The sequence below is a fragment of the Lycorma delicatula genome, chromosome 4 (genome assembly GCF_047948215.1).
Source record: "Lycorma delicatula isolate Av1 chromosome 4, ASM4794821v1, whole genome shotgun sequence".
NCBI lineage: Eukaryota > Metazoa > Arthropoda > Insecta > Hemiptera > Fulgoridae > Lycorma > Lycorma delicatula.
In genome coordinates this window covers 146,042,936-146,068,700 of record NC_134458.1, presented here as the reverse complement: position 1 = coordinate 146,068,700, position 25,765 = coordinate 146,042,936, and the positions used below count along the sequence as shown (strand labels likewise).

At 33.2% G+C, this 25,765-nt stretch overlaps 1 protein-coding gene across 1 annotated transcript in view; it reads left to right on the top strand.

Annotated features, from left to right (window-relative positions):
* Positions 1 to 5,348: 5,348 nt before the first annotated feature.
* Lkb1 (Lkb1/serine/threonine kinase 11) overlaps positions 5,349 to 25,765 on the top strand; it is a 40,718-nt gene continuing 20,301 nt past the window's right edge. Inside the window, exons 1-2 of the mRNA XM_075362047.1 lie at positions 5,349 to 5,752; positions 17,853 to 18,026. Coding sequence (XP_075218162.1) covers positions 5,397 to 5,752; positions 17,853 to 18,026 — 530 coding nt within the window. The 5' untranslated portion in view covers positions 5,349 to 5,396. The remainder of the gene's footprint in view (positions 5,753 to 17,852; positions 18,027 to 25,765) is intronic.

Below are 25,765 nucleotides of genomic sequence, written 5' to 3'. Positions count from 1 at the left end.
GGTGCACTTGGTGGAGAGCTATGTTTTAGTTCGAAAAACTTACTTAAATAACTAATCGGTGTTAAAGATAGTATGAGCTCATAAGGTTGCTCAGATGTTTGTTAAAAATGAGCTCAAGAAATAAGCAATTATTCATCCGAATGAAGTCTCTTAATTTAAGTACCTGCTCAATGGAGTGTAAAAATGTATGAGTTGCTCCCAAACGGATACTTATTGTAGTAGCAAGGGATAAATTTACCCTAAATGTCAAAATTTGATTTTTTATATCAGTAACCACTTATAAATTCTAAATTTTCAGTTACTTAACTGTTCCAGGACTTATGTGTATGTACTATTCCCATTGCATGCGTATTATTTAACACTCTAATTGTCACCAACATATTCAGTTTTTTTAAATACTTTTGTAAGAGGCATTGATGTTGAACTATGACATATTGTACTTTTATATCATTATGATGATGTCTTTCAGTATTTACTGTAATTTTTATGAAACCCCTTTTTTTATTCCTTTAGGGTGAGTTAGGGAAAGACTTTCTTAGAAACTGATTTAAGGAGAGCATCCATGCTAGGTTTCAAATTTCCAGCTTTTATGGACTTGGCACTGTTTGCCCATTTAACTATCCCCTTAGGAATTGTGAATCAAAATTGATATAATTTTTTTTTAAATATCTCGTTTTGAATATCAGTGTTTAAGATATCCAAATGAAATTAATAGTCAGTGACGAGTTTCGTGAGAGACTTATAATTTATATTTAACGCAGAATACCCTTGTATAAGATGAATCCAATGAATGATGAATTTGATTAAGCAATTGTTTGCAATAGGAATAATCTGTTATTCATAGAATAAGTCGAGTTTATTTTAGGTGATTTTAAAGTAGAATTGTGTGTTGTTACTTTGTGCTGTATTATTGTGAGTAATTTTCGTGTTTTTATAAGAGATAACTAACAACTATTTGAAAGGTATAAATTAGTTATATTTTAAGTATTTTAATTATATTCAGGCTTCGATTCACTAAGCTGAGGTTAGGATGGATTCTTACCAGCTGATATGATCGACGTTGGGACGTCTGATTATAAATTAGTTATATTTTAAGTATTTTAATTATATTCAGGCTTCGATTCACTAAGCTGAGGTTAGGATGGATTCTTACCAGCTGATGTGATCGACGTTGGGACGTCTGATTGTGGAGGTTATCTGGTAGCATGACAAAAGCGTGGCCCATTAACGTTGTCGAATAGAGACCCGAGGAGAGCAGCTCATAGAAAATTAATCAGATATGACAAAGCGAACAATTTATCTGGAAATTCAAGCGATAACAACAGTGTGGTTATGGAATCCCAACCAACCTCTTATCAGTGGAAAACCATACCTATGTCGAGAAAACAAACTACAGTTCATAATCCGACCACTGGAGGATTATCCATATCAAATAGCATTATGAACCAAGCTAAAAATAATTTCTAAAACTTTAAAATACTATTTCTACAAACTTTAAAATAATTTCTAAAGGTATCGAAGCGTACAAGATTGGAAATATAGTTTGTGAACATGGATTAATAGGCCATACCTTTACTAGAAAAGATCAACGAACCTTTCATGTTGTGATTAGGAACATGCACCACTCGATCCCAGTGGAAATGATTAGGTAATGATCATAGCAAACGCAAGCCACAGAGTAACCAAAGAGCCAACATTAACATTTTTCGTGAACCTAAAGTCGCAGAAGAACAATAAAGGTATATTTGAGTTAAAATACATTGCGAATTGCAGCGTGTCGTTCAAAACACCACGGAAACAAACAGACCTTGTGCATTGCATGAGGTCCCAATAGTACGGGTACACCAAAAATAATTGAATGAGGCCTTTCCGCTGCATGAAGTGTGGGGATGGCCACCGAACAGCCGAATATTCCAGGAAGGACAGAAGTACTCCTGCAACCTACGCTTTATATCAATCCGAGGGATCCGGCAAACTATCGAGGTTGCAGAGTGTACCAAGTAATATTAGACAGAAAATAAAGACAAAAGACGAATCAGAACTCACAACTTACTCCAAGAGTCGATTCCGCTAGCCGTAGCGCAACCTGTCTCAAGTTAATAATGATTTCCCCACATTGGGATGTGGGAACACCTGGGAACGTCGGCGCAAAGCCTAAGTCCCTCCGCCGAACATGTGGTATGGTAACTAGACGAATAATGTAGACAGGTTAGACAGACTTTCTTCAAATATAGATTTCCTAGTTCAACAGATAGGAAGTCTGATAAACCTATTTATTCAGATACTCAGATATTTTTTAATGATAAAGTTTCTCCGGATCGTTACATGGAACATTAACGACCCACTTTCTAGGCGAGAAGAACTACAAACTATGGCAATTAACAATTCCCTGAACGTAATACTAGTGTCAGAGACGCACTTTACAGACCCGAATTACCTTAGGCTTCAAGTCTTATATAACAAATAACCCAGATGGGAAAGCTCATGAGGAAACTGCGATACTGGTTAAGAATTCTCTACGGTACTACCAACTTGAAATTGGTCGGGAGGGTATTTGGTGAACTTAATTACTGGTTCACCCAGTTCCTGACCCGACATAGTGTCTTTCAAGACCTACCTTCTCGCGATAAGAAGAGCTGACGATGAAAGCTGTCCTTATTGTGGACATCTTGATACTTCAGAACATGTTATATTTTCGTGCCCGAGATTGATAGGAGGAGGTGTGAAAGCATAACGAGCCCTATAAGTATGGAGAATTTAATTTCATGCATGCTTTCTGGAGCGAAGAAATTTAAGACAGTTTCTAAATACGTTACTGGGGGTGATCTAATGCAAATATGAGGAGGCGAGAATGTGAAAGACAGCCCCTTATGGAGTCGCTGTTCTTTAGTGCTTTCCGGCGATAAAACAGGGAGATTCTGAATCCCCTAAGCTGTGGTGACCCCGGTGATTGATGGAGAGTGATGGGAAAGACTTAAAAAGGCCCGAAGCTGGTGGGGGAAGCCAGAAATTGTGTACCCCCTCTACAGTGAGCAAGGAAAAATAAAAGATACAACCGGCGACCCGAGCTGTTATGCCGGACTTACAGCCGGTAGGTGAAAGGACGTTTGAGTAAAAGGACACTTCCTCTATCAAGCGATACTTAGCTGAAGTTGGTTGCAGGGGTAGGAAGGGAAAGAATACACCAACAGAGGAAGGATGTTAAGGAGCGGTGTTCAAAATCTACGCCTGGACTTAGTTTCGGGGTTTCTGCCATTCAAGGATTATATCGGAAATCTTTCTAACCTGAATAGAGATGGATGCATCTTATGGAAGGCCACGAAGGGGCTACGACGCTACCTGCACTACAGAGACGAACTGGATAATGGATGAGGAATGACAAAGGAAACCCGATCTATTTGCTTCACACTTTGGCGAAACTTTGCAACACGATGAAGAGGGTTCTAGTGACGAGGATATTAAAAACTTTTTAGATAGCCCAATGCCATTCAGCTTTCCGATTAAGCCGATCTTGACAAGGGAGTTACTGAAGTTAATCAACCAGGGAAGGCGACAGAAAAAAGCTCTTAGTTTTGATATAGTGACGCACAAAAGTTTGTTATGCTACCCGTAAATGTACCACGTATATTAAGGATCTCTTTAAGGCTGTCCTGCGGATGTCTTACTTCCCATCTCGATTCCCCCCCGAGGGGAGAAGATCCCACCTCGTAGCGTGTCCTGTCTCTACACCACCCCCTCCGTTCCTAGCCAGTAGTGGCTTTAACGGAGGACATCTTCTCGCCCTCAAACTGATTGCGCACCACAGCTTTCAGTTCAGGTCCCGCAGAATGCCACCGATGCAGATGCCCCGAGGGATATCTGCATCGGTAAAGTTCACCCCAAGATAGTTTTATGTGTTTATGCCTTCAGAAATGTCTTACTTCCCAGTGAAATGAAAGGTATCTTCTCAGGGTGTAATGATCTTAAAACCAGGGAAGCCTGAACAAGAGATTTCTTTTTACAGACCAATTAGCCACTTACCGATCATATATAAATTATTTGAAAAGCTGTTACTTCGCAGGCTTAGACCAGTTTTGGAGGGTGATGAGGATGAGGTAATTCCACCAATTTGGGTTCAGGTACGGCCACTCCACCATCCAACAAAGTCGTCAAGGTCATCAGTGGATGTCTGGAGAAAAGAAAATTCTGCTCGGTGGCATTCTTAGATATCCAACAGGTCTTTTGACAAGGTGGTTGCCCGTCTTGCTCTATAAATTTAAATTTTCTCAACCCTACTACTTTGTCTTACGAAAATATTTTGAGAGACGTTTCTCTCAGGCAAGATGTAATGATGAGTTATCGAGATTCTTCGACATTAGGTCGGATATCCCTCAGAGTTCTGAACTAGGTCCCGTGCTGTATTCAATATTCACTACGGAACTTCCAACCCTAGAAGGTTGCATCGTCGCCACATTTGCCAATGACACTGCTATCCTTCTTATTTCTTTTTCCTGTTTAGCCTTCGGTATAATACTTCAGAGGTTAATATGTATGAGTGTACATGAAGTGTAGTCTTGTACAGTCTCAGTTCGACCATTCCTGAGATGTATGGTTAACTGAAACACAACCACCAAAGAACACCGGTATCCACGATCTAGTATTCAAATCTGTGTAAAAATATCTGACTTTACTTGGACTTCAACGCTGAAACTCTCGACTTCCAAATCAGCTGATTTGGGAAGACGCGCTCACCGCTAGACGAACCCGGTGTGTGTTTCACGACACTGCTATCCTTGCCATTCAAAGTGAACGTGCATTGAGATGAGCATATACCTGAAAGCTATAAAACCAGTGTTTTTAATGCAGTTATTAATTAATAGTGTATTTCGTAATGCCAACTATGTAATTACTGATCTTAAATTAAGTAACTTTCGCAAAAGATGTGATGGGATTATTTATACACGAGAATAATTTTTAATTAAAGAATCATAAATTTATTTAATAGTAGGTAATTTTTTGTTTATTGTCCACGATATCTATATAGTACTTTTCTAAATATTTAATAAAAATATCAAAACTATGAAAATTGAATCAATCTATCATTTCTAAATACTAGTATGCTTTCGTAATACGCGATTCTTATAAAACACAATTGAAAACGACATAACTTCTTTACAAATTACTTAATATGATCTCCATCAAATTACTCATTATTATTATTTTTTTTTTATCTTTTGTCATCAATTTTTCAATATTCAAAATATGATTATATTAATTATGATTCTGTGAAGTAATTTCTGAAAGGTGCCTACAGGGACAATAAAATCATGATGGCTGGAAGTCTGGCAGAAAGATAAGTGGGTGTAACAATTCTGTTTTGGAGGTTACTTTATTTCAGAAATGATTAATTAACAGTTATGGACGATAATATGGCAATAGACGAGTGTGAATCTGATGATTTGTGTATTCAAATTAGCGAGAACGAAATTTTTGGTGATTTTAAACCTGTTACGTGGATAAACGATGATGAAAATGAAGATATTGATATTACAGGGTTCTTTCACAAGGTTGACTCCGATGAAATTATTTATCAAACTAAGAAAAAAAGATGTAAAATGATAGGCAAATATGTGATGGGGGATCTATTAGGTGAAGGTAGTTACGCTAAAGTAAAAGAAATGCTTGATTCAGAAACTTTGTGTAGAAGGGCAGTGAAAATTCTTAAGAAGAAAAAACTCAGAAGGATACCAAACGGTGAAGAGAATGCTAGGAGGTAATTTGTTTACGTAAGCTTCAGTGTAAATTAAGTTATTCTATATAAGTAATACATTATGCACATTTTCAAATTTTAGTTGCAAGTACTGTAATTTTGAGGTTACCTTGATTATGTTACTATTAAAGGAATACTTTGCTCTTTTGTTATTATGCAACCAATTGTTTATCGGCGCATTTTTTATTTGTTTATAATTATTTAAGCGTAGGTTTTGTAAAAGAGTGTATATTATTTTAAAAAGCGTTTGTTGTTATGATTTTCTTAGGTTATGAATTATTGACATTTGACAATTAGGTTACTTAACTACATTCTATATTGAAGAAACTTTATTCTTACATGAAAACTATCGTTAGTTGTAATCATCTGTAATTAAGCAGTATTTCCATAACTACTCCATGCTTTTTTTAAATTATGTTGTATTTTGCATATTGTAATTCAAAATTATAACATTTAAACTATTGTTAGGGCAACTTTTCAAAGTAGTTGGGTTATTTAGTTATCTTTGAATTTTCATGTAAAATTTTTAAATTACTCTCTTTCCATTTAATACTGTTGTCTGTGTAATCTTAATATTATTTTATCTTGCGTAAAATTTCTTGTAAACACAACTTATAGTTTGTTCTAAGCTAAAATATGATGTGCAATTAGTTCAAAAGTCAGTTGGATAAACTTTAATGTTATTTATCTCTTTAACATTCTTCCAAAATAAATTTATTGCATAGTGAGCAGGCTTTTTTTGTTATTCATTTTCATTCATTTTTTGATCTTTAATTATCTTACCGTAAAGTTGCTTGAAATCTTGTCAGTTTATGCTCTATTAAAAAATCTTTGCATAGTAGATTTTAATAGGAATTTTTTTACTCTTGTCAAAGTCAGTAATGGCATCCAGCTCAGATTTCTTTTTTGTTCATATTTGGAAAGTACAGGGTGATTCAAAGAAACGGGAAATTTTGAAAGTTGTGTTGGTAGCCGTGGGCGATTGGTACCACTTGATAAGTGGCACCAGCCTCTCTAACCTAACCTGCCATTTAGTCGTCATGGATCCTTGGAGTGGTGCGCAATGTGCATTTGCTATCAAAGCTTTTTACAAAAACAATGACAGTGTGGAGGGAGCGCGTAGAGAATTTCGTCGTCATTTTAATCTGGGACGGTACGACCGTGTTCCATCAGCACATGCAATTAAAACATGGATATCTAATTTTGAGGAAACGGGTTCGGCAATGAAAAAGAAACCTCCAGACCGTGAGCGAACCGTCCGTACACCACAGAATGCTCAAGCTTTACAAGATGCTGTCACACGAAGTCCACATCGGTCAATCCGTCATCTCTCAGCATCTTTACAATTGCACAGTTCAAGTGTTCGAAGAATGTTAGTGAAGGACTTGCAATTCCATCCATACAAGTTGCAGATCGTCCAAGAACTGAAACGGAACGATGCAGTTGTGCGAGCACAATTCTGTAATGTAATGCTTCAGATGATAAATGATAACGAAGAGTTTGTTCACGAACTGTGGATGTCAGACGAAGCGCATTTCCACCTCAGTGGATTTGTTAACAAGCAAAATTTCAGATACTGGGCACAAGAAAATCCTACGCAGCTACACCAGCGTCCATTGCACAGCCAGAAAGTGACCGTGTGGTGTGCTATGTCATCTTACGGTGTTATAGGCCCTAATTTTTTTGAGGATGACAACAGTCTTGCGATTACAGTGATGTCGGCACGTTACGTAGCCATGCTTGAAACCTTTGTTGTGGAACAACAAAAGAGATTTCCACCAATTCTTAACACAGCTTGGTTTCAACAAGATGGAGCAATGTCACATACTGCACGAATATCGATGGCAGCTGTACGCCGATTGTTTGGATAATGTGTCATTTCACGAAATGGTGACATTAGATGGCCTCCCAGATCGCCTGATCTCTCAGCTTGCGATTACTTTTTGTGGGGTCACCTTAAAAGCAAGTTCCACTGTAGACCTGCTACAACGGAAGAACTGAAGGCAAAGATCTGAGAAGCAATTGCGGAAATTCCAGTTGAGATGCTATGTCAAACCATGAACTATTTAATGAAGAGACTTCGTGAGTGTTTACGAAGAAAAGGAGGTCACCTGCAAGATGTCATCTTTAAAAAATAAACTAAAATGTATGTATCCTAAAATGGCAACATTTGTATAATTACATGAAATAAAATTCATTTTCTAAAAAAAATTTTTCATTAACGTTTAATTTTTTAAATTTCCCGTTTCTTTGAATCACTCTGTATTATTGAACAACATATTTCAGCTGTTTTAAGTTTACAATATTTACTGTTTACTGTATTTTACTAAAATATTACCTCATAAAAAATAAAAATAATTTCCTCTAACATAATTTTAATAATAATAAATATTGTATGTTGAACTTAAAAACTAAATTACATGTTACTTCATGATACTAGGTTATAGAGCATAAATTTAATCCTGTACTGAAATCCAGAAAGTTTTTTGCATTAAAAAAAGCTATAAAGTTCATTTTTGACTCGGCGTATTTAAAAAAGTATTAGTGCTATTGTTTAGCGCATGGAAAATTCACTATTATGTTTTTAGAATTTAATGCCACACTATGGCTAGTATTGAAGTTTTATATAAATTGAAGTATTAGGTGATGGTGGTGCACCTATTTTTTGAAATATATGTGTTGTAGTCAAGATGATTAATGCTTGTCTTTTACAGAACGTTGATAGTTTGAGGGCAGGTAGGTTACCATTTTTCTGGGTTATAATTAGTAGCTCATCGTACATTAGCAATCCAGAGATGTAATGATTTCAGGTATGCATCCTTTATGTACAAGTGATGTAGCTGTCTAGTGTTCTGTTTTAGGTTACAAAAATCTTTTAAAATATCCTAGGAATTAAAAAATTGTTAATTTTTTATGTGAGCTTGTACATATGTACTTACTAGCCAACGCCCACTCTTGGCTGTTCAACCATCTTGTGACGTGCTGACCAGTATAGGCCGGCTTCTATATTAACAGGGCCTTCATCATCCTTCTGCGAGTGGTCTAAAGTTCTGCAGGTTCTCAGATGGTCTCCATCCATAGTTTTGTGGCTGGAGAGGTCAGAACTCGTATACGATGTAGGTGTGAGGCCAGATAGTCATCTCTGTTTTTTAATTTAAATGCAGCAACACTGACTGCTCGAGGGAGACTGTAGCTTATAGAGCCATGTGTGATAAGGCTCTCCCACTTCTTGCTTGCCGCTGATTCTTTGCGGCTTTCACCAATCCATTTATTAACTGCAGAGTTTATTTGCGCTTTGGCTGAGTCAAGAGAAGGAGTGCTTGTTGGCTGAGGCAGAGAGGTTCCCAGCTTTGCCAATTTATCTGCCATTTCATTACCGTGTATGTTAACATGGCTGGGAACCCAGTGGAATTTCAACTGCCAGCCTTGACATCCCAGTTTGTTTAAGGTTTTCCTACACTCCAAAGTTCTTATGCAGCCAGTTATAGTGTTACATAGCAAGTTCCAGACGGCTGCTTGCGAATCAACAGCAAAAACTGCCTTCCGTGTGGAAAGGATTTCAAGTTTGAGTGGTGGCTGCTTGAATTGTGGCAATCTCTCCGTCATAATTGCTTTGTGGAGCACCGACTGCAAGATGCCCCAGGAAGTGGTAGCAGTAGTACGCAGCTCCTGTTTCTGGTATTGATGATAACCATCAAAAATAAATGTGTAACCATTCCAATTCTGGATAATCTTCACGAATGGTTTAAAGCACAGCCTGTTTTAATTCTGCTTCATAAGAGGTGTGTTTTTGCAGTTGATGCTATTTTAAGTTATATTCGGCTTGTGGCAGATAGTCAAAAGAATCTTGATAGATTTTAAGTGGCGCTTCATCTACATGTGTCAGGCTGTACTTCTCATACAGGCTCTTATATGCAGTGAGTGGTACAATTTGGGTTTTGACCATTCTTGTTGCTTGCTGGTAACTGTCCCACTGTTGCTTATACTCTCTTCTTGAACGTTCCCAGAAGTGCAGTGCACTTCTTTCATGGAGGACATGGAGGCTCCATTCGTGTCTGAGCTTCCATAGCTGCCACTGGGGTGGATTTAGCAGCACCGGTTATTAGTCTCAGAGCAGTGTTCTGGACAAGGTTCATCTTATATGCAGTTGTGGAGCTGGTGGTGATTGTGACTTTGCTTTCGTATTCTAGGACTGGTCTAACGTTTGTTTTATATGTTGTCATTAACATTTCCTGATTAGCTCTCCATTTCGCAGCAGTGAGTCTTTTCAGTAGACAAATCCTTTTCATTGCCTTTCCCACGCATTGTTCGACATTTGGTTTCCAAGTGAGTCGTCTCCAGGGTAGCTCTCAAGTATTTACAAATTTTGCTTTCTTCCAATATTTGACCCTTATAGGACAGACTTATTGCCGGTGCTTTTGTGGAAAGCGTGAACAGTTGGAATGTAGTTTATGTGGTATTAACAGTCATAGCATTGTGTGTTGCCCAGATTTCAAGATTCAGCAATGCCTTATTGAGGCATTCTTCCAGTACATTAATGTTACTACTAGTAGCCCAGATGAGGAGATCATCTGCATACAGAAGAGCTTTGACTCCTTGTACTTCTCTGATTGTGTCTTAAGATGTCATTGATCATAATATTGAATAATGTACAACTCAGAACACCATTGTGTGCGATGCCTTCCTTTTGAATGTGGAATTTGGAAGTACTGTGGATGTGGCGCACGCAAAGAAAAGACTTGATCCATTTGAATAAGCATCCAGAGATATTGTACATGGCCAGCATGTGAATGTGCATGGGTCACCCATGCGCATATGATGGTAACATATGTGCATTTAGGGCAACTAAAACCTCTAGTGTAGACATCTTTCTCTGGTATTTATCTTTCACTTGTGTAAAGTAAACAACATGGTCCATAATGCTTGATGTTTGCGGAAGACAGTTGAGCATTATCTATGATGCCATATGTTTAGATGGTTGACTTCCACTTCTCTACCACTTTACAACAAGAGCTTGATAGGGATTAGCCCTGTAGCTTTCAGCTAGACTGGGGTCTTTACCATTTTTTAATGTGGGGATAACTTCCGCCCTTTGCCATTGCTGTGGAATATGTCTCTGCCATGTGAAGTTTGTAATACTGAGTATGGTTTCCTTAGCTTTTCCCCCAAGGTGGACTAATAGTTCTGGGAGTATTCTGTCAGATCCCACTGCTTTGTTTGGCTTGGTTAGAGACAAAGCATCATCCAATTCCTGGGTGTTAAAATCAGCTTCGAAAAGTTCCACAGTTTTCCTATTGTGACATAAACTCTTTGGATGCTTCAGAAGTTTTTTTTCTACAAATTTGTCTCTTTTTACATGGCTAATGTTGGTGTAATGCTTTCATAAAACATTAGCAACATCTCTGGCATCACTGTGGGATTTCATGCCACATTATAATGGTTGTACTTTCTGAATATTATCATTATTTAGACGTGATATGTATCAATGTGCTTTTATTCTGTCTTTTCGATATTCTAGTGTGGATAAGAGGCTCCTAAAAGCAGAAATGCATGGCACTTTTTATGTCTTTCTGTAGTTTCTCTTGGTCTTTTCTAAGGGTTATAAGGTCTTTGGCCTTGGTTCTTTCCGTTTTATAGCGGCTTTGTCTCGTGTTTTCTTGAGATCATAAGCTTTGAAGTCCAAAAAGGTTTAAATTTCTTTGTTTCACCCTGGGGGATACACTCACTGGCACACCAGAGGATGGCTGAGTTTAAAGCTGCAGTGGCTATTTCAGGGAGGCCGCGATCACAGAGTCCTGAAGCACAGAGTCAGTAAGCTTTTTATGTTTTATTCCAGTCTGCCTTTTTAAAGTTCCAATGTGGGGCTTGGTTTTCATTGTATGGCACTTTTGTTGTGGCCACCGTGACTAGAAGTGCTCTGTGACCACATCCACCAGCATTGTTAAGCAAGAGGGTCATATTTTTTTCAGATTAGTTTGGGTGGATAACAACCAAATCAGGTCATGATAGTTGTCCTAATAAGAGAGGAAGGTAGGTGGTGTGTATCCACAACATCTAGAAGGTTATTATTACTCATCTCTTCAAGGCACTGCAGACGGCAACACTCTTGAGAGAAGGACATCTTGGAGAAGGGCTGTTGAAGTCTCCAACAAGAATGGTGTTTGGTTAAATCCAGGGATTAATAGGGTTTGGCTCTCCGGGGGTTCATGGGAAGGACAATTTCCTGGAGCATTGTACAAGCTAAAAACTGTGGAATGTTGTCGATTTTTCTATATGTCAACCATGACTAGCTCCAGTGTGTCATTTTCCTCCATCTCGTGCATGATACTGCATTTTGCAGTCAGGCTGCTTCATACTCCTACGAAGATTTTTGATGCTATTTGGTGGGATCTTTTAAGTGTAGTCACAGCATAACCATTAGTCTGGTAATATTCCGGGGTTTCTGTGGCAACCCCTGTTTCAGCAATAACATATACATCCACGTCAGCTTAGGAGATGTTTTGTTTGAATTGTAAAAATTTACTGTCATTTATGCCGCCCCCCCTGCATTCCAATAAATAATGCAGAGACTATTGTCAGAGCTCTGAGAAGAGCTGATTTGGTCGAGGTATGGAGCCATCCTAATTAGTAAGTGCATTTTAAGGTGGACCTCTTGTTGATCGTTTAGATTACGCAGGGGGCACCACGAGCAGACAATCAACTTCACCCCCTGCTTGTACATATGTGATATTTTATATATATATATATATATATACTTTTTAAATAGGTTGTTAGTTTAAATTCAGTTAAAACCATCTTGTTTTGCTAATTTTCCTGTACCTGTTGACAATGTAACAATAAAAATGCACATCTGGTTGTAGGTTTATTTTTGTAAGTGGGTTTTAAGACTTTTCTCTAGATTTTATTCTGAAAATCACTTAGTAGCAGTTTATTTTTTATTGCGTCTGAAAGATAGGAAAGCTCAAATTTATAACTTAATAAATTTTAAGTTTTTTTAATGAGAATTTTCTTTGATAGTTTTGTCCCTGAATTATTGTGAGAAAACTTAATTTTCTCTTTTTTGTTACTTTCACTTAGTTACAAAACCTTTAAGGTGCATTAAAATTTTTTCTGCTTTTTTCTTTTTATTTCTTATCAAATAAGGAAAAAGATATTAGAAATATTTTCCTTCAAGAATGATAGCATTTGACTTATTTCGGTGCTTCAAAAACAGGAAAATATTTTTTTAAACCCAGGTTTCTGAGCCTCAATTTTTTATATTGAAAAATGGTTGTACTATGTAATCTCAAAAATTACCTGTGTAATACTTGTATTAACTTGTAAAAATTGGGTACTTTTTTAAAAAAAATTATGTTAATTGATTATATGTCAATTGATTAATTGATTATGTTAATTGAATAGTTGTATTCAAACAGAATTAATATAGGATCCGCCAAAACTTTTAAGTACCATGATCCCTTTTTGGAGTATTTTTGCAACTTTTGGTGTGTTTATAGGTTTACAGCAGAGTTAAAATGCACAAATAGTAGAGTGTATGTAATTTTTGTTTTTTTTTCTTATTTTCACCAGTATATAGTTTAAAAAAGTTTAAGCTGTTCATTGGTGTTGTTTATTAGTATTTGGCGAACAGTTGGTTTGGCTGTTTGCATATTGACTTGTCTCAGGTTTGATTGTTTTTATATTTCATTTCATCAATCTTATCTTCATTAAAATATACATGCGTCTGTCTGGAAACAAAATAAAAAAAAAAAAAAAATTGCTGTTATTCCTATTTTGATGTTAGGAGTTGAACAACATATTAGTAATTTGACAAGAGTATTTTGTTTTGTTTTTTTACTTTGGTTAATCAGCATCAAGAAAAAATTTACTAGTTTCAAGATGGGGTTATTTCAATATCTTTTTAATTTTGTTTTAAAAATTTCCCCAAAGCAAGGAAAATTTAGGAATTTGGGGTTTTGGTGTCTCCTATTACTTTTACTATTTTGTTTTTGTGTACTCTGTGGATTACCCACAAAAAGTTTCTCTAGTTCTCTTACTAACTAAAAAAGATTATAAAATCTTTTCCCGTCATTAAAATTTAGTGATAGTCTGTCTTTCCTTCTAATGAAGCTATTCATTCTTATAAGAAAAAGACAAGTTAATATGGGTACGTCTGGTATGAGTGAAAGTAGGAACATATCATTTGTGAAATAAAAAAATGTCTTTGTAAGGTGCAGGTTAATGTATGTTTTTGAAAATTACTATATAGTTTATAATTTAATTCTGCAGTTCTTTGTATGTATTGGATATATATTAATAATCAACTCTAACTTTATTTTTGTTTGTTATTTATCCAATATGCATTTTAGATAGATGTACCAATCCTAACTGCATAATAGCATTATTTGTTAGTTGACAATAGTTCTATTAGTATTGCCGAGCATGTGAAATTTTAGAATGCATGGATTGATTTTGTTCACAAGATCAAATTAGATACTTTGTTTTGAAATGATTTTGTTTGTCATCATTATTAAATATTTATTGTCTAAGTATATTCCTGATTAAAATATGTTATTTTAAATAGAAATTCCTCAGAAATGTCAGAAAAAGCTCTCCAGATATAGAAATTAATAAAATATTAAAAAGTTATTATATAGGGTTGTATCATTTAAATCACTGATCTGATCAATCAGAGCCATTGGATCTGACTGATCAAACATATTATGTCCCTACATTTAAAATTTTTTAAGTAAGTTTTTAATCTGAATTTCCTTGCATACTTACATACATTTTGATGAAGCAGAATTTTTTATAATAATGCTAAATGAGGAGAAAAATAATAAGTAAGCATTAGGAACTGAATAAAAAAAAAAAATCTGATGTGGACACCACATGATTTCCTTGTACGTCTATTAAATAACATATACACATTTTTTAAAATGAAAAGTACATAAAGTTTTATTTCATTAATAACTTATGATATTTTTTCATATATATATATATAAATATATATTTTTTTTTTTTTTTTGTTATTATTAAATTATTATTTATTGTAAAAATATTTTACCATCGGAGATTAATAATTATTGATAAATCAATATATTGAAATTAAAAAAAAAAGGAGAGAAGTCTGATTCTAATGCCTTCCCCTTGTAAGATCCAAATATTTCATTAATTAAAATTTGATATGGCTATAACTCTGGAACCATTAAAAATAAGTACCACTTATGATATATCGTTTAAAAGCTCTCAATGGTTACTTATTACTGCAGTTAAGAAAAATTCTTAAGATCCAAATTTGTTGGGATTTTGGTTTATTTTGGACACTTGGTTCAGTTAATTGCAAACAAAAGGGGAGGTGCACAACTAGATGTTACAACAGTCCTAAATCCAAAATTCAACATTTTATGGCCAATCGTTTTTGAGTTATGTGAGATACATACGTACGTACAGATGTCACACTGAAACTAGTCAAAATGGATTCAGGGATGGTCAAAATTGATATTTCTGTTGAAATCTGAAAACCAAAATTTTTCACTCGCAATACTTCCTTTACTTTGTACAGTGAAGTAAAGATTATTTTAAAGAAATCATTGTATACAATTGCTTATTTTATATTAATATATATAAATATATATATATTTATATATATTATTGACAAAGTTTTTTAGTAACACTAAATTTTATAAAACATGTACTTATATAAAGCACTTCTGTTAACTATGTCACAATTGTCTGTAGCAAATTCATTATTGTTATTTAGTATTTATGTACTTTATTAACTACATTTTTCTTTAGTTCTTTATTTAACACTTGTAATTTGTGTTTGCATCATCGGTAGCAGTTAATGTTAGTGTTAATGCAGTTTTTAATTTTATTTATTTTTATAAAGCGATTGCGATTTGTTATTCTCATCAATTATGACTATTTTGAATTTTAATGGTTTTTTTTTTTAAATATATTTTGTTGTCTTTAATTTAAAAATACATATTATCTTATTTATAATTTTAATTTTTTCTTTTCTTTGTATTTTGTGAGGTTTCTTTGTTTAAGATTTTTCTGTACTTTTCCTTGATTACTGTCACCAAGTGCTAAAGCAACTTCTTTTGTTCTCTGTGGCCTAGTCATTTACCCATGGCTGACGTAATTTTTATATTCTATAACATTTTATACTGACCTGAGTAAAATATTTATTTACTTAAGTAATAGGCCTATTAAATTATCAAATTCTTGTTTTTCAGTAGGATTTTTTTTTAAAACTTCGTACCTGCAAACGATTGTGTTATTAATTCATTTACTTTATATATATATAAATAATATATTTATTTATTTACTTTTTGTGTTTCATATTATTTATTTTCTTGATCTTTTTACAAGATTAGTATAAAAGTTTATTATATACATAACAAAGTAACAGTACTAGTAAAGTATAAATAATTTCAAAATTATTTATTATCCAATTAAAGTATTTTTCTAAGTAACATTATATGCTAGTGAAAGTAATCCAAAAGTTATTCAATTACAACAGTAATGAAAAAAATTTTACAGAGAAAAGTCAAAGATTTTATGTTTTTCCTCTGAAAGATCAGTCTACAGATTATTTGCATTATTATTTTCGTGGCAGCTGGCATAATTATGGTATGGATGGTCTAGACAAAAATATTTGCTGCGATTTTTATACGAATATTTTGATAACAGTGTACTCTTATTGCCTCTTGTTGCCAGTGAAACAAGACGTGTAGTATTATCATGTGCTTCTTAACAATAATGGTTCTTATTGTGGTCAATATTCAGAAAATTTATTTATTAATTTCATTCATAATACATATTGTTTCTTTTGATGTTTTGTCAGAAACTATAAGAAGAATTTCAGTGATTCAGTTAAACTTTATTTTAAATTACCTATTAACATTAATTTTAATTTTTATGATTTGTTAATGATTGTACTTTTTACTTTAAAATGAAAAATGCTTCCATTTTAAGTTTTTTGAAATAATGTACATAATATACTCTGTATAAATTATGTCAGCAGTTGCCAAAGTAAAAGAAAAAAGATTCTTAAAGATGAAACCAATGTTGATAGAATTTTTTTAAACTCATAATGTAATACAAAGTGGACTTGTCATTCAGTAAAATTACTAATTGGAAAATTAAACCAAAATTCAAATTCAGTCGGAAGGTTCTTTCAAGCAATGCCCTCGGGAATCAACTCGCCAAATGTATAGTGATATTGTTCAATTGAGAAGAATCACTTAATACCTGTTTAATTAAAATTGGTGTATTTGTTGTGCATTTAAAAATAAACACCCAAACATCACCACCCAATTGCATTACGGTCCTCCTGGTAAAGTATGGTAGAAAAGTTTTGTTAAAAATTGTTTAATTTCACTGTTCTCTTTACTATAGCTGAAGATTCGGTATTTTGTCTTATAAATTAGAAAGAAGAATGAGTAAAATAACAGTATTCATTTCTTAAAAATTTATAATTTTTTGCAGTAAATAAATAAATAAATATTGATGAATAATGATTTTTGTTTTTAATTGTTATTTATGTATACCTGATTATTTGCAGTTGCTACTAGTAATTTGTTTCAGAGATTAACTCTGTTAATAAAGTATAATATTTTATTATCAGTTTTCCTTAGAATAATTTTGATTTGTCATTAGCACTAATTACATATTTTGTTCAATTTTAAGCAGTGACAATTTGTGTTACTTTCTTAAAAAAAAAACAGATTCAAAGGGACCCTTTAATTTGGATTGGCCCTGATCTCCAGCGTATTAAAATTTATTGAACACCTGCTGTTTAGAGAATATTTGAAATTTTTAATATATTTTATATATTTAGTATAATGTGAATAACATTTATAATTTTATATGTATCCTTTGTTATTTCAAAGATTTTACGCTGCACATTTAATGATGACATACATTGTATAAATTATTTTAATTTTAATATATATAAATTCATTCATGTGTTTGTTAAGAAAAAAAAATCATTCGATTTTTGTGCAATTTTAAAAATAAGTTGCATGATGATTTGTTATATTTCCTTAATTTATTTACACAACGTTAATTATGAGAAAATTAACACCATTAATCATGTTTTTCTTTGTTTAAACAGAGAGATTCAATTATTAAAACAGTTAAAACATAAAAATGTGATACAATTAGTTGATGTTATGTATGATGAAGAAAAACAAAAAATGTATATTGTTATGGAATATTGTGTTGGTGGTTTACAAGATATGCTTGAAAGTGCACCATTAAAAAAATTTCCTACATGGCAAGCTCATGGGTTCGTACTTCAGTTATTTTTAAGTACTTTATTTAAGCCTTGAAGTTTATTTATGTTTTTAAAGGTAGTAATTAGTTATAAGATAATTTAAGTACTAATTCAAAGATTAGTTAATGTTCAGAGCCACCACTGGGAAAATATAGTCCTTAGTGTAAAACAGTGATGTTGAAGTTGTACTAATTTTGACCTGTGTCTGATAAATGTGTTTTATATGTTTAGGCCTGTTATAAAAAAAAGTTGAAATTTTAAAACTTGTTCTTTGAATTATGGAAGTAGAAGAATTTTGTTATATGGGAAGTAAAATTACTAAAGATGGACGAAGCAGGAGTGATATAAAATGCTGAATAGCACAGATGAAACAAGCCTTCAGTCAGAAACATAATTTGTTTACATCAAAAATTAATTTAAACGTCAGGAAAAGATTTTTGAAAGTATATGTTTGGAGCATAGCTTTATATGGAAGTGAAACTTGGACCAATGGAGCACCTGAGAAGAAAAGATTAGAAGCTTTTGAAATGTGGTGCTATAGGAGAATGTTAAAAATCAGATGGGTGGATAAAGTGACAAATGAAGAGGTGTTGCGGCAAATTGATGAAGAAAGAAGCATTTTGAAAAATATAGTTAAAAGAAGAAACCGATTATAGGAATCTTGGAGAGCAGCATCAAACCAGTCAAATGACCGAAGACAAAAAAAAAATTCTCTGAACTTCAGAATAAGAATGATGAGTTCGTATTGATTACTGTTTGGTCTCTGTTATTGTTTTCCGGATTTGGGAATCTAGTCTTGGCAATAGGGTGGAATTCTACATACTCACTGTGTTATGTTTTTAATTAAAACATGATTTATTTACTGTTTAATTTGAAGATGCCTATGTAAAGTGACATGGATTCCTCCTACATTTATTTATTAGTTTGAAACTGTTTTAGTCTCCTGCAATGAAACCATCAGCTGCTGTATAAATCTTGAGATGCATTGGAAGGTTTATTAGACCAAGGTTTTTTATAAGTATGCACCTCCCTTTTCTCTTCAGAAGTATACAATAGCTTACAAAAAAATTATGTGTATGAACAGAAGATATATATGAACTATAAGTTTCTGATTAATAAAGACCAGATTATATGCATTTGCATATTAAGCCCATTCTCACTGGTTATTACATATTTTCCTTAAAATCTAGTGATGATGCATATTTTTGCTATATTTACAATATTTTTTGGTAGGGTACCTAGTTAATAAATGAAATCTTACGTTGTAGTCAGCCAAACCTATTTGCCGCATGGCTCTTAGAGGGTACTTAGCAGCCGTGTGTCTATTGTTTTGGTAGGTTAATATTATTATGAGGCCAAGTAAAACAAACTCACATGAAACAAGGACGGACGATACCGTTCTGCATCGTGCATGCCTACTGCAACACTTCTCCCACTAGGCAATTAAATTACATATTTTATTGTTGACGCGTTCATTAAATCAGTTTAGTTTTTTATTTGTTTGTGCAAAGTTTAATGTGTACCATGCCTCCTGAAAAAAAAGTGTCTCAGTGTGGATAGCTGACTATCTTGGAACATATCAGTTTGTGAGAAAAATATTTTGTGCACAAAAAAGTTTCAAATAGACCAGCATGTCAAGACAAGTCTTCATATCGCAGAACTGCAAAAGAAAGGCCCACGACAACTTATAACAGCAGCAAATAGCAGTGATTTCACTTCCAAAGGTAAACATAAAAACCACTTTAGCATGGATTTATGTGAAGCATTGCTTACAAATAATATTCCTCTTCATAAACTTACAAATCCTACCTTCAAAGATTTTCTGAGAAAATATTGCTTGAATCATAAAATTATACCAGATGAATCAACATTGCCTAAAAATTACATAACAATTTACCTGCATGTTCTGGAAGAAATACACAATGAACTCAAGGATAGTATTATTTGGACTTCAGCTGATGAAACTACCGACAGTTGTGGCCATTACATTGCGAATTTCATTTTCTGTGCATTAAAACTAGAGCCCTCTTTTTCCTATTTGGTGTCCTGCAAACACCTTGAAAAGACAAATTGGATTGCCAGATTTGTGAATGAGGGTATTAAAAAAATATTCCTGAATCTTCTGCAGATGAAAGAATGTTTATATTTCTATCAGATGCTGCTAGAATATATGATCAAGGCAGCCAAAGCTCTGTAAAGTATTTTATTCCAATTTGATTCATGTGATGTGCTTCACTCAAAAAGACTTGCTGAAGAAGTACAATCCACTTTTGGGAATGTAAATAAACTGATTTTATCAACAAAGAAAGTGTTTCTTAAGGCACCTGCTTGCAATAAGGCCTATAACGAAAACTGCCAAATGTGCCTTTACTTCCCAAACCAGTGGTAACTCAATGGGAAATGTGAATTGAAGCTGTGCTGATTTACAATGAAGATTTCGAGACCATCAAAGGTGTAGTAAGTGACTTTGATAGTACAGAGGCTATAGCAGTTTGTCCAAGGAAGCATTTAACGATTCTAGTATAGAAAAAAAACATAGGTGTGATTAGCACTCATTTTTCCCACATACCTTCAAATATTAAAAAGCTTGAAACTCAAGGTTTGGCATTGACTATTCAGTTAATGAATAAAATCTGCCAAATGAACTCCACATTGCCAGAGGTATTTCCGTGTAATCTTAAGAAAAAATTGAAAACATTTTGAACAATAACCCAGGCTTTGAACCTTTTTGTGAAATTGATAGTTTTATTAATGGGACGGGTGAACTTTTGCCAGAAACAATAGGTGCTAACATAGCACCCAAATTCAAATACTGCCCAGTTACCTCTGTGGAAGTGGAGTGATCCTCTTCCACTTAAAAATTTTTTTGAATAATTGAAGACACAATCTTACTGCTGAACATTTGAAACAGTACCTGATTGCTTACGTTACAAAAGTAACAAAATGTTAAATAATTGTTAATTATCAAATTTATCAATATGTTATTCAACTACTTACTAATTGTATGCTGATTTTGAAATAAAAAAACTAAAAATTACTATTTTTCTATTATTTAAAGTTCCATATTTTGACACTTTTCATGCATATTTCAAGCTTTTTATGTTGCATATAATCTGGTCTGTACTGGTTAAAAATGTGTAGTGAGCCAATTTATAGCTGATTAAGGCCAATTTTGCTTGTGGCACTGTGGTAGAATGTACAAGGGCTGTCTGGAAAGCAATTTATATATCAAATTCAGCTCACGGAACAGGGATAATACCATCTTAGTGGGATTAGCAGTTAGTGGGATTATGTATGCATTTAGTAACAGAGTATAAAGAGGTGTTACTGTTACTTATATCACAAAGTAAAAACCATTTAAAATTTATGTCACAGTTAAGAATCCTGCCATGCTCATGTATTGATATGTGTTAGCAAGAAGCATTAAAAGATTGGAAATTCATTCTCTCCTTTACAAGTATTGCAGGAAGAATGTAATGAATGAGGATGGAGTGGAACTGTGGTGCAATATATTTAAAAATGGATGAGCCAGTAATGAAGAAAGAAATGACAGACCAACAGTTGTGAATGATGATTGGTTATGAAAATTCACAATATAGTTTAAGATAACTGATGATTTATGATTTTAGAACATTCTGATCTGGTCTCAGAGATCTCTCAATCAGTTCTTCATGTGGCGATTTCAGTAACATTAGATTATTATAACTTTTGTTTCCAGTGGACTTGTAAACTTCTTCCATTACACTGTAAAATAACAGTAGACAGTATTTCTCTTTCTTTCACCATTAACCTCTTTCTTGAATGTTACAATATTAAAGGCGATTCTTTTTTTGATAAAATTGTTGTGAACAATGAGGATTGGGTTTCATATGATAATATAGACAAAACTCGGTTGATGAAATGGGACTGTTTTCACTTGCCATCAAAAGCAAATTTTTCTGCCATGAAAACCATGGAAACTGCTTTTGGAAGTTATTTTTTGATTTTATAGGATATGTGATATTATAATCAATTCAGAATTGTGTTATAAGACATTAAAAATGTTTAGAAAGATCATTCAAAATATAGGCATGATGATCTCTGGCATCATTTTCTAGCCTGACAGTGTCTGCCCACATGTTCTCAGACACACTTGAAATTTGCGATGACAGTTTCAGAAATGTATATGGTTACGATCTCCTCTTGAAGATGAAGAAATGACTTTTAATTCAGCTCTCTGATGATGACAGTAGCAAATATAGTGTGGAAGGACGGCTCAAATTTCAGATGGAAGAATACTGTAATGTAGTTTAAAAGCTTGTGAAATAATACAGTTCAGCGAAAATATTACAAGTGTATTATTTTGATTGGAAACTAAATAGATCAATGGGTTGAGGTTGTATTTTTTGTTTTTAAATTATAAAAATGTAACTAAAGATATGTTTTTTTTTATACATATAAATTAGCATAAGCCACTTTCAGATAGTCTTCATGTAACAAAAATCATATTTTTTTATCATAACCACAGAATAATGGTCAATGGTCAAGCAACTGATCATTTTGTAATAAATAGAATAAGTTCTGTTTAGGTTTCATAGTTAAATTTTCGCTTTGTCTGAACTTGCTTTTAAGGACAACTTATTCTAAATCATTTGATCAAATTATATGTAAATAAACAAATTGATTGCAAAAATAAAAATATTTGTTGAAGTAAAAGGGAAAACTTATCTCTGGTAAGGAAATACATAATATAAGCAAAAGGTAGATTAAAACCAATAAAATGATTATATTTCATAAAATGAATAAAAACATTCTATAATATTAGCTGTTCATTTGTAAATTTCTGTTGGTGGTGATGCTTTTTTTCTATTAAGTTATATTAAGTTGGTTATATTTTTTTCTATTAAGTAATATTATAAATAATATCTGAATTTTCTAATAAAGAAATATCAAAAATGTTAATGGTGTAAGATAAAGTGGTGTACTGTCAGCTCTTACTTAAAATTATTTATGGACTAGATTCTTAAGGAAGTAAAGAAAAAAATTGAAACCAAGAAAATGTGTGAACGGATACAATAGAATATATACAGGGTGATTCAAAGAAACGGGAAATTTAAAAAATTAAATAACGTTAATGAAAAATTTTTTTTAGAAAATTAATTTTATTTCATGTAATTATACAAATGTTGCCATTTTAGGATACATACATTCTAGTTTATTTTTTAAAGATGACCTACTCTTCCACGTAAACACTCACGAAGTCTCTTCGTTAAATTGTTCATGGTTTGACGTAACATCTCAACTGGAATTTCCGCAATTGCTTCTCGAATCTTTGCCTTCAATTCTTCTGTTGTAGCAGGTCTACTGTGGAACACTTTGCTTTTAAGGTGATCCCACAAAAAGTAATCAATCGCAAGCTGAGAGATCAGGCGATCTGGGAGACCATCTAATGTCACCATTTTGTGAAATGACACGTTGTCCAAACAATCGGCGTACAAAGGTTTCAAGCACGGTTACGTAACGACCCGACGTCACTGTAATCGCAAGACCGTTGTCATCCTCAAACAAATAAGGGCCTATAACACCGTAAGATGACATAGCACACCACACGGTCACTTTCTGGCTGTGCAACGGACGCTGGTGTAGCTGCGTAGGATTTTCTTGTGCCCAGTATCTGAAATTTTGCTTGTTAACAAATCCACTGAGGTGGAAATGCGCTTCGTCTGACATTCACACTTCGTGAACAAACTCTTCGTTATCATTTATCTTCTGAAGCATTACATTACAGAATTGTGCTCGCACAACTGCATCATTTGGTTTCAGTTCCTGGACGATCTGCAACTTGTATGGATGGTATTGCAAGTCCTTCACTAACATTCTTCGAACACTTGAACTGTGCAATTGTAAAGATGCTGAGAGACGACGGATTGACCGATGTGGACTTCGTGTGACAGCATCTTGTAAAGCTTGAACATTCTGTGGTGTACGGACGGTTCGCTCACGGTCTGGAGGTTTCTTTTTCATTGCCGAACCCGTTTCCTCAAAATTAGATATCCATGTTTTAATTGCATTTGCTGATGGAACACGGTCGTGCCGTCCCAGATGAAAATGACGGCAAAATTCTCTACGCGCTCCCTCCACACTGTCATTGTTTTTGTAAAACGATTTGATAGCAAATGCATGTTGCGCATCACTTAAAGGATCCATGACAACTAAATGCAAGTTAGGTTAGAGAGGCTGGCGCCACTTATCAAGTGGTACCAATCGCCCACGGCTACCAACACAACTTACAAAATTTCCTGTTTCTTTGAATCACTCTGTACATAAAAACTTTCCTTTTTCAGATACTCATCATAAACTAAATATACCCACATAAGGGGGTGTTCATGAAATGAAAACATCTACTTAAAGAAATAGATACGTTAAATAAATAAAAATCAAATACAGATTAAGTAAAAATAAGAAAAATTATAAATGAAATTTAGGTTATGTTAAATGAACTAATAAGATAAACATTTTTGTTACAATACTGAACTCTTAATTAATCAATTTATTTTTATTATCTATTTAAAAATACAGTATTTCAATGCATCAATCTTTAAATTGGTAGTTACAATTAGTCTAACTTTTAAATGTACAGTATGTAGATTATTATTAAATAAATTAATATTAAGAGTTTAGTGAAACTGTATTAGTGGCACACTGAAAATATAACTATAAAAGTGGTCTAACTAACTAAATCAAACAACCAAAACTAACTACAAACTGTTAATCAAAAATGAATTACAATCTTCAAAAGATTTATCGTTCTTAAATTTTAAAAAATGCTAATTCTTAGAATTTTTAGTTTTGAAAAAATAGTACATAATATTGAAATAATTTAACCATGATTACAGTAATTTACAGTCTGTGATCTTACTACTAAAATATAAATTTAGTTGCTATTTCTGTTCAGATTCTGAAAATGCCCTACTTTGTTTGCCATAAAATAAGCCATTTTGTGGAAAAAAAAAAGTTGTAGGGAGAAAGAATTTAATAACATACATCTATCAAAATATCCATTCTATTGCCCAATAATATTTGTAAATTTTAAAATTTCTAAAATTTATTTAATTTAAAAGAAGTTTTTAAACATAATAAAAATGTCAAGGAAATTGTAAAACAATTAGAGGTGAGGAAGAGCTTATGGAGAAGTGGAAAAAGGAAAGTTTCAAATAAGAATTGCAATATTGACAGATTTTGTTTGTATTATTGGCCCACAATTATTTAGTTATTTTTTATTTTACTTCCCTTTTGTGAGAAATATTTCTGTATGAATAATGAAACTATGTTTGTTATAATTTGTTTCATGAAAGTGTGCAGCAAACCAAAACTTAATGGTTTGATATGATTCTAATTTAATTTATTGCAATCAACACAAGAGAAAAAACACTTCTCTTAAATTTTAACATAAAAATGAAGTAAAAATAATTTGTAATAAAAAAAAAGTAGAAAATTGTGAGAAAATGATATATTTACCTTAAAAGTAAATTTTTTTAAGAAAGTTTGTTATGCTATATTAAAATTTCATCAAGTAAAAATAGAAGCAATATTTGTTACCACAGTGCATTTCTTTAATACCCGATAAGCTGCTGCTGTCTATTGAACTATTGTCATAGTTTCCCAAATTTATCACTGTATCTTCAATAATATTTCCACAGCCCTATATTCAATAATTATAAATATTATTATTCAATAATATTTCCATTAACACCTTGTATCAATACATTTTT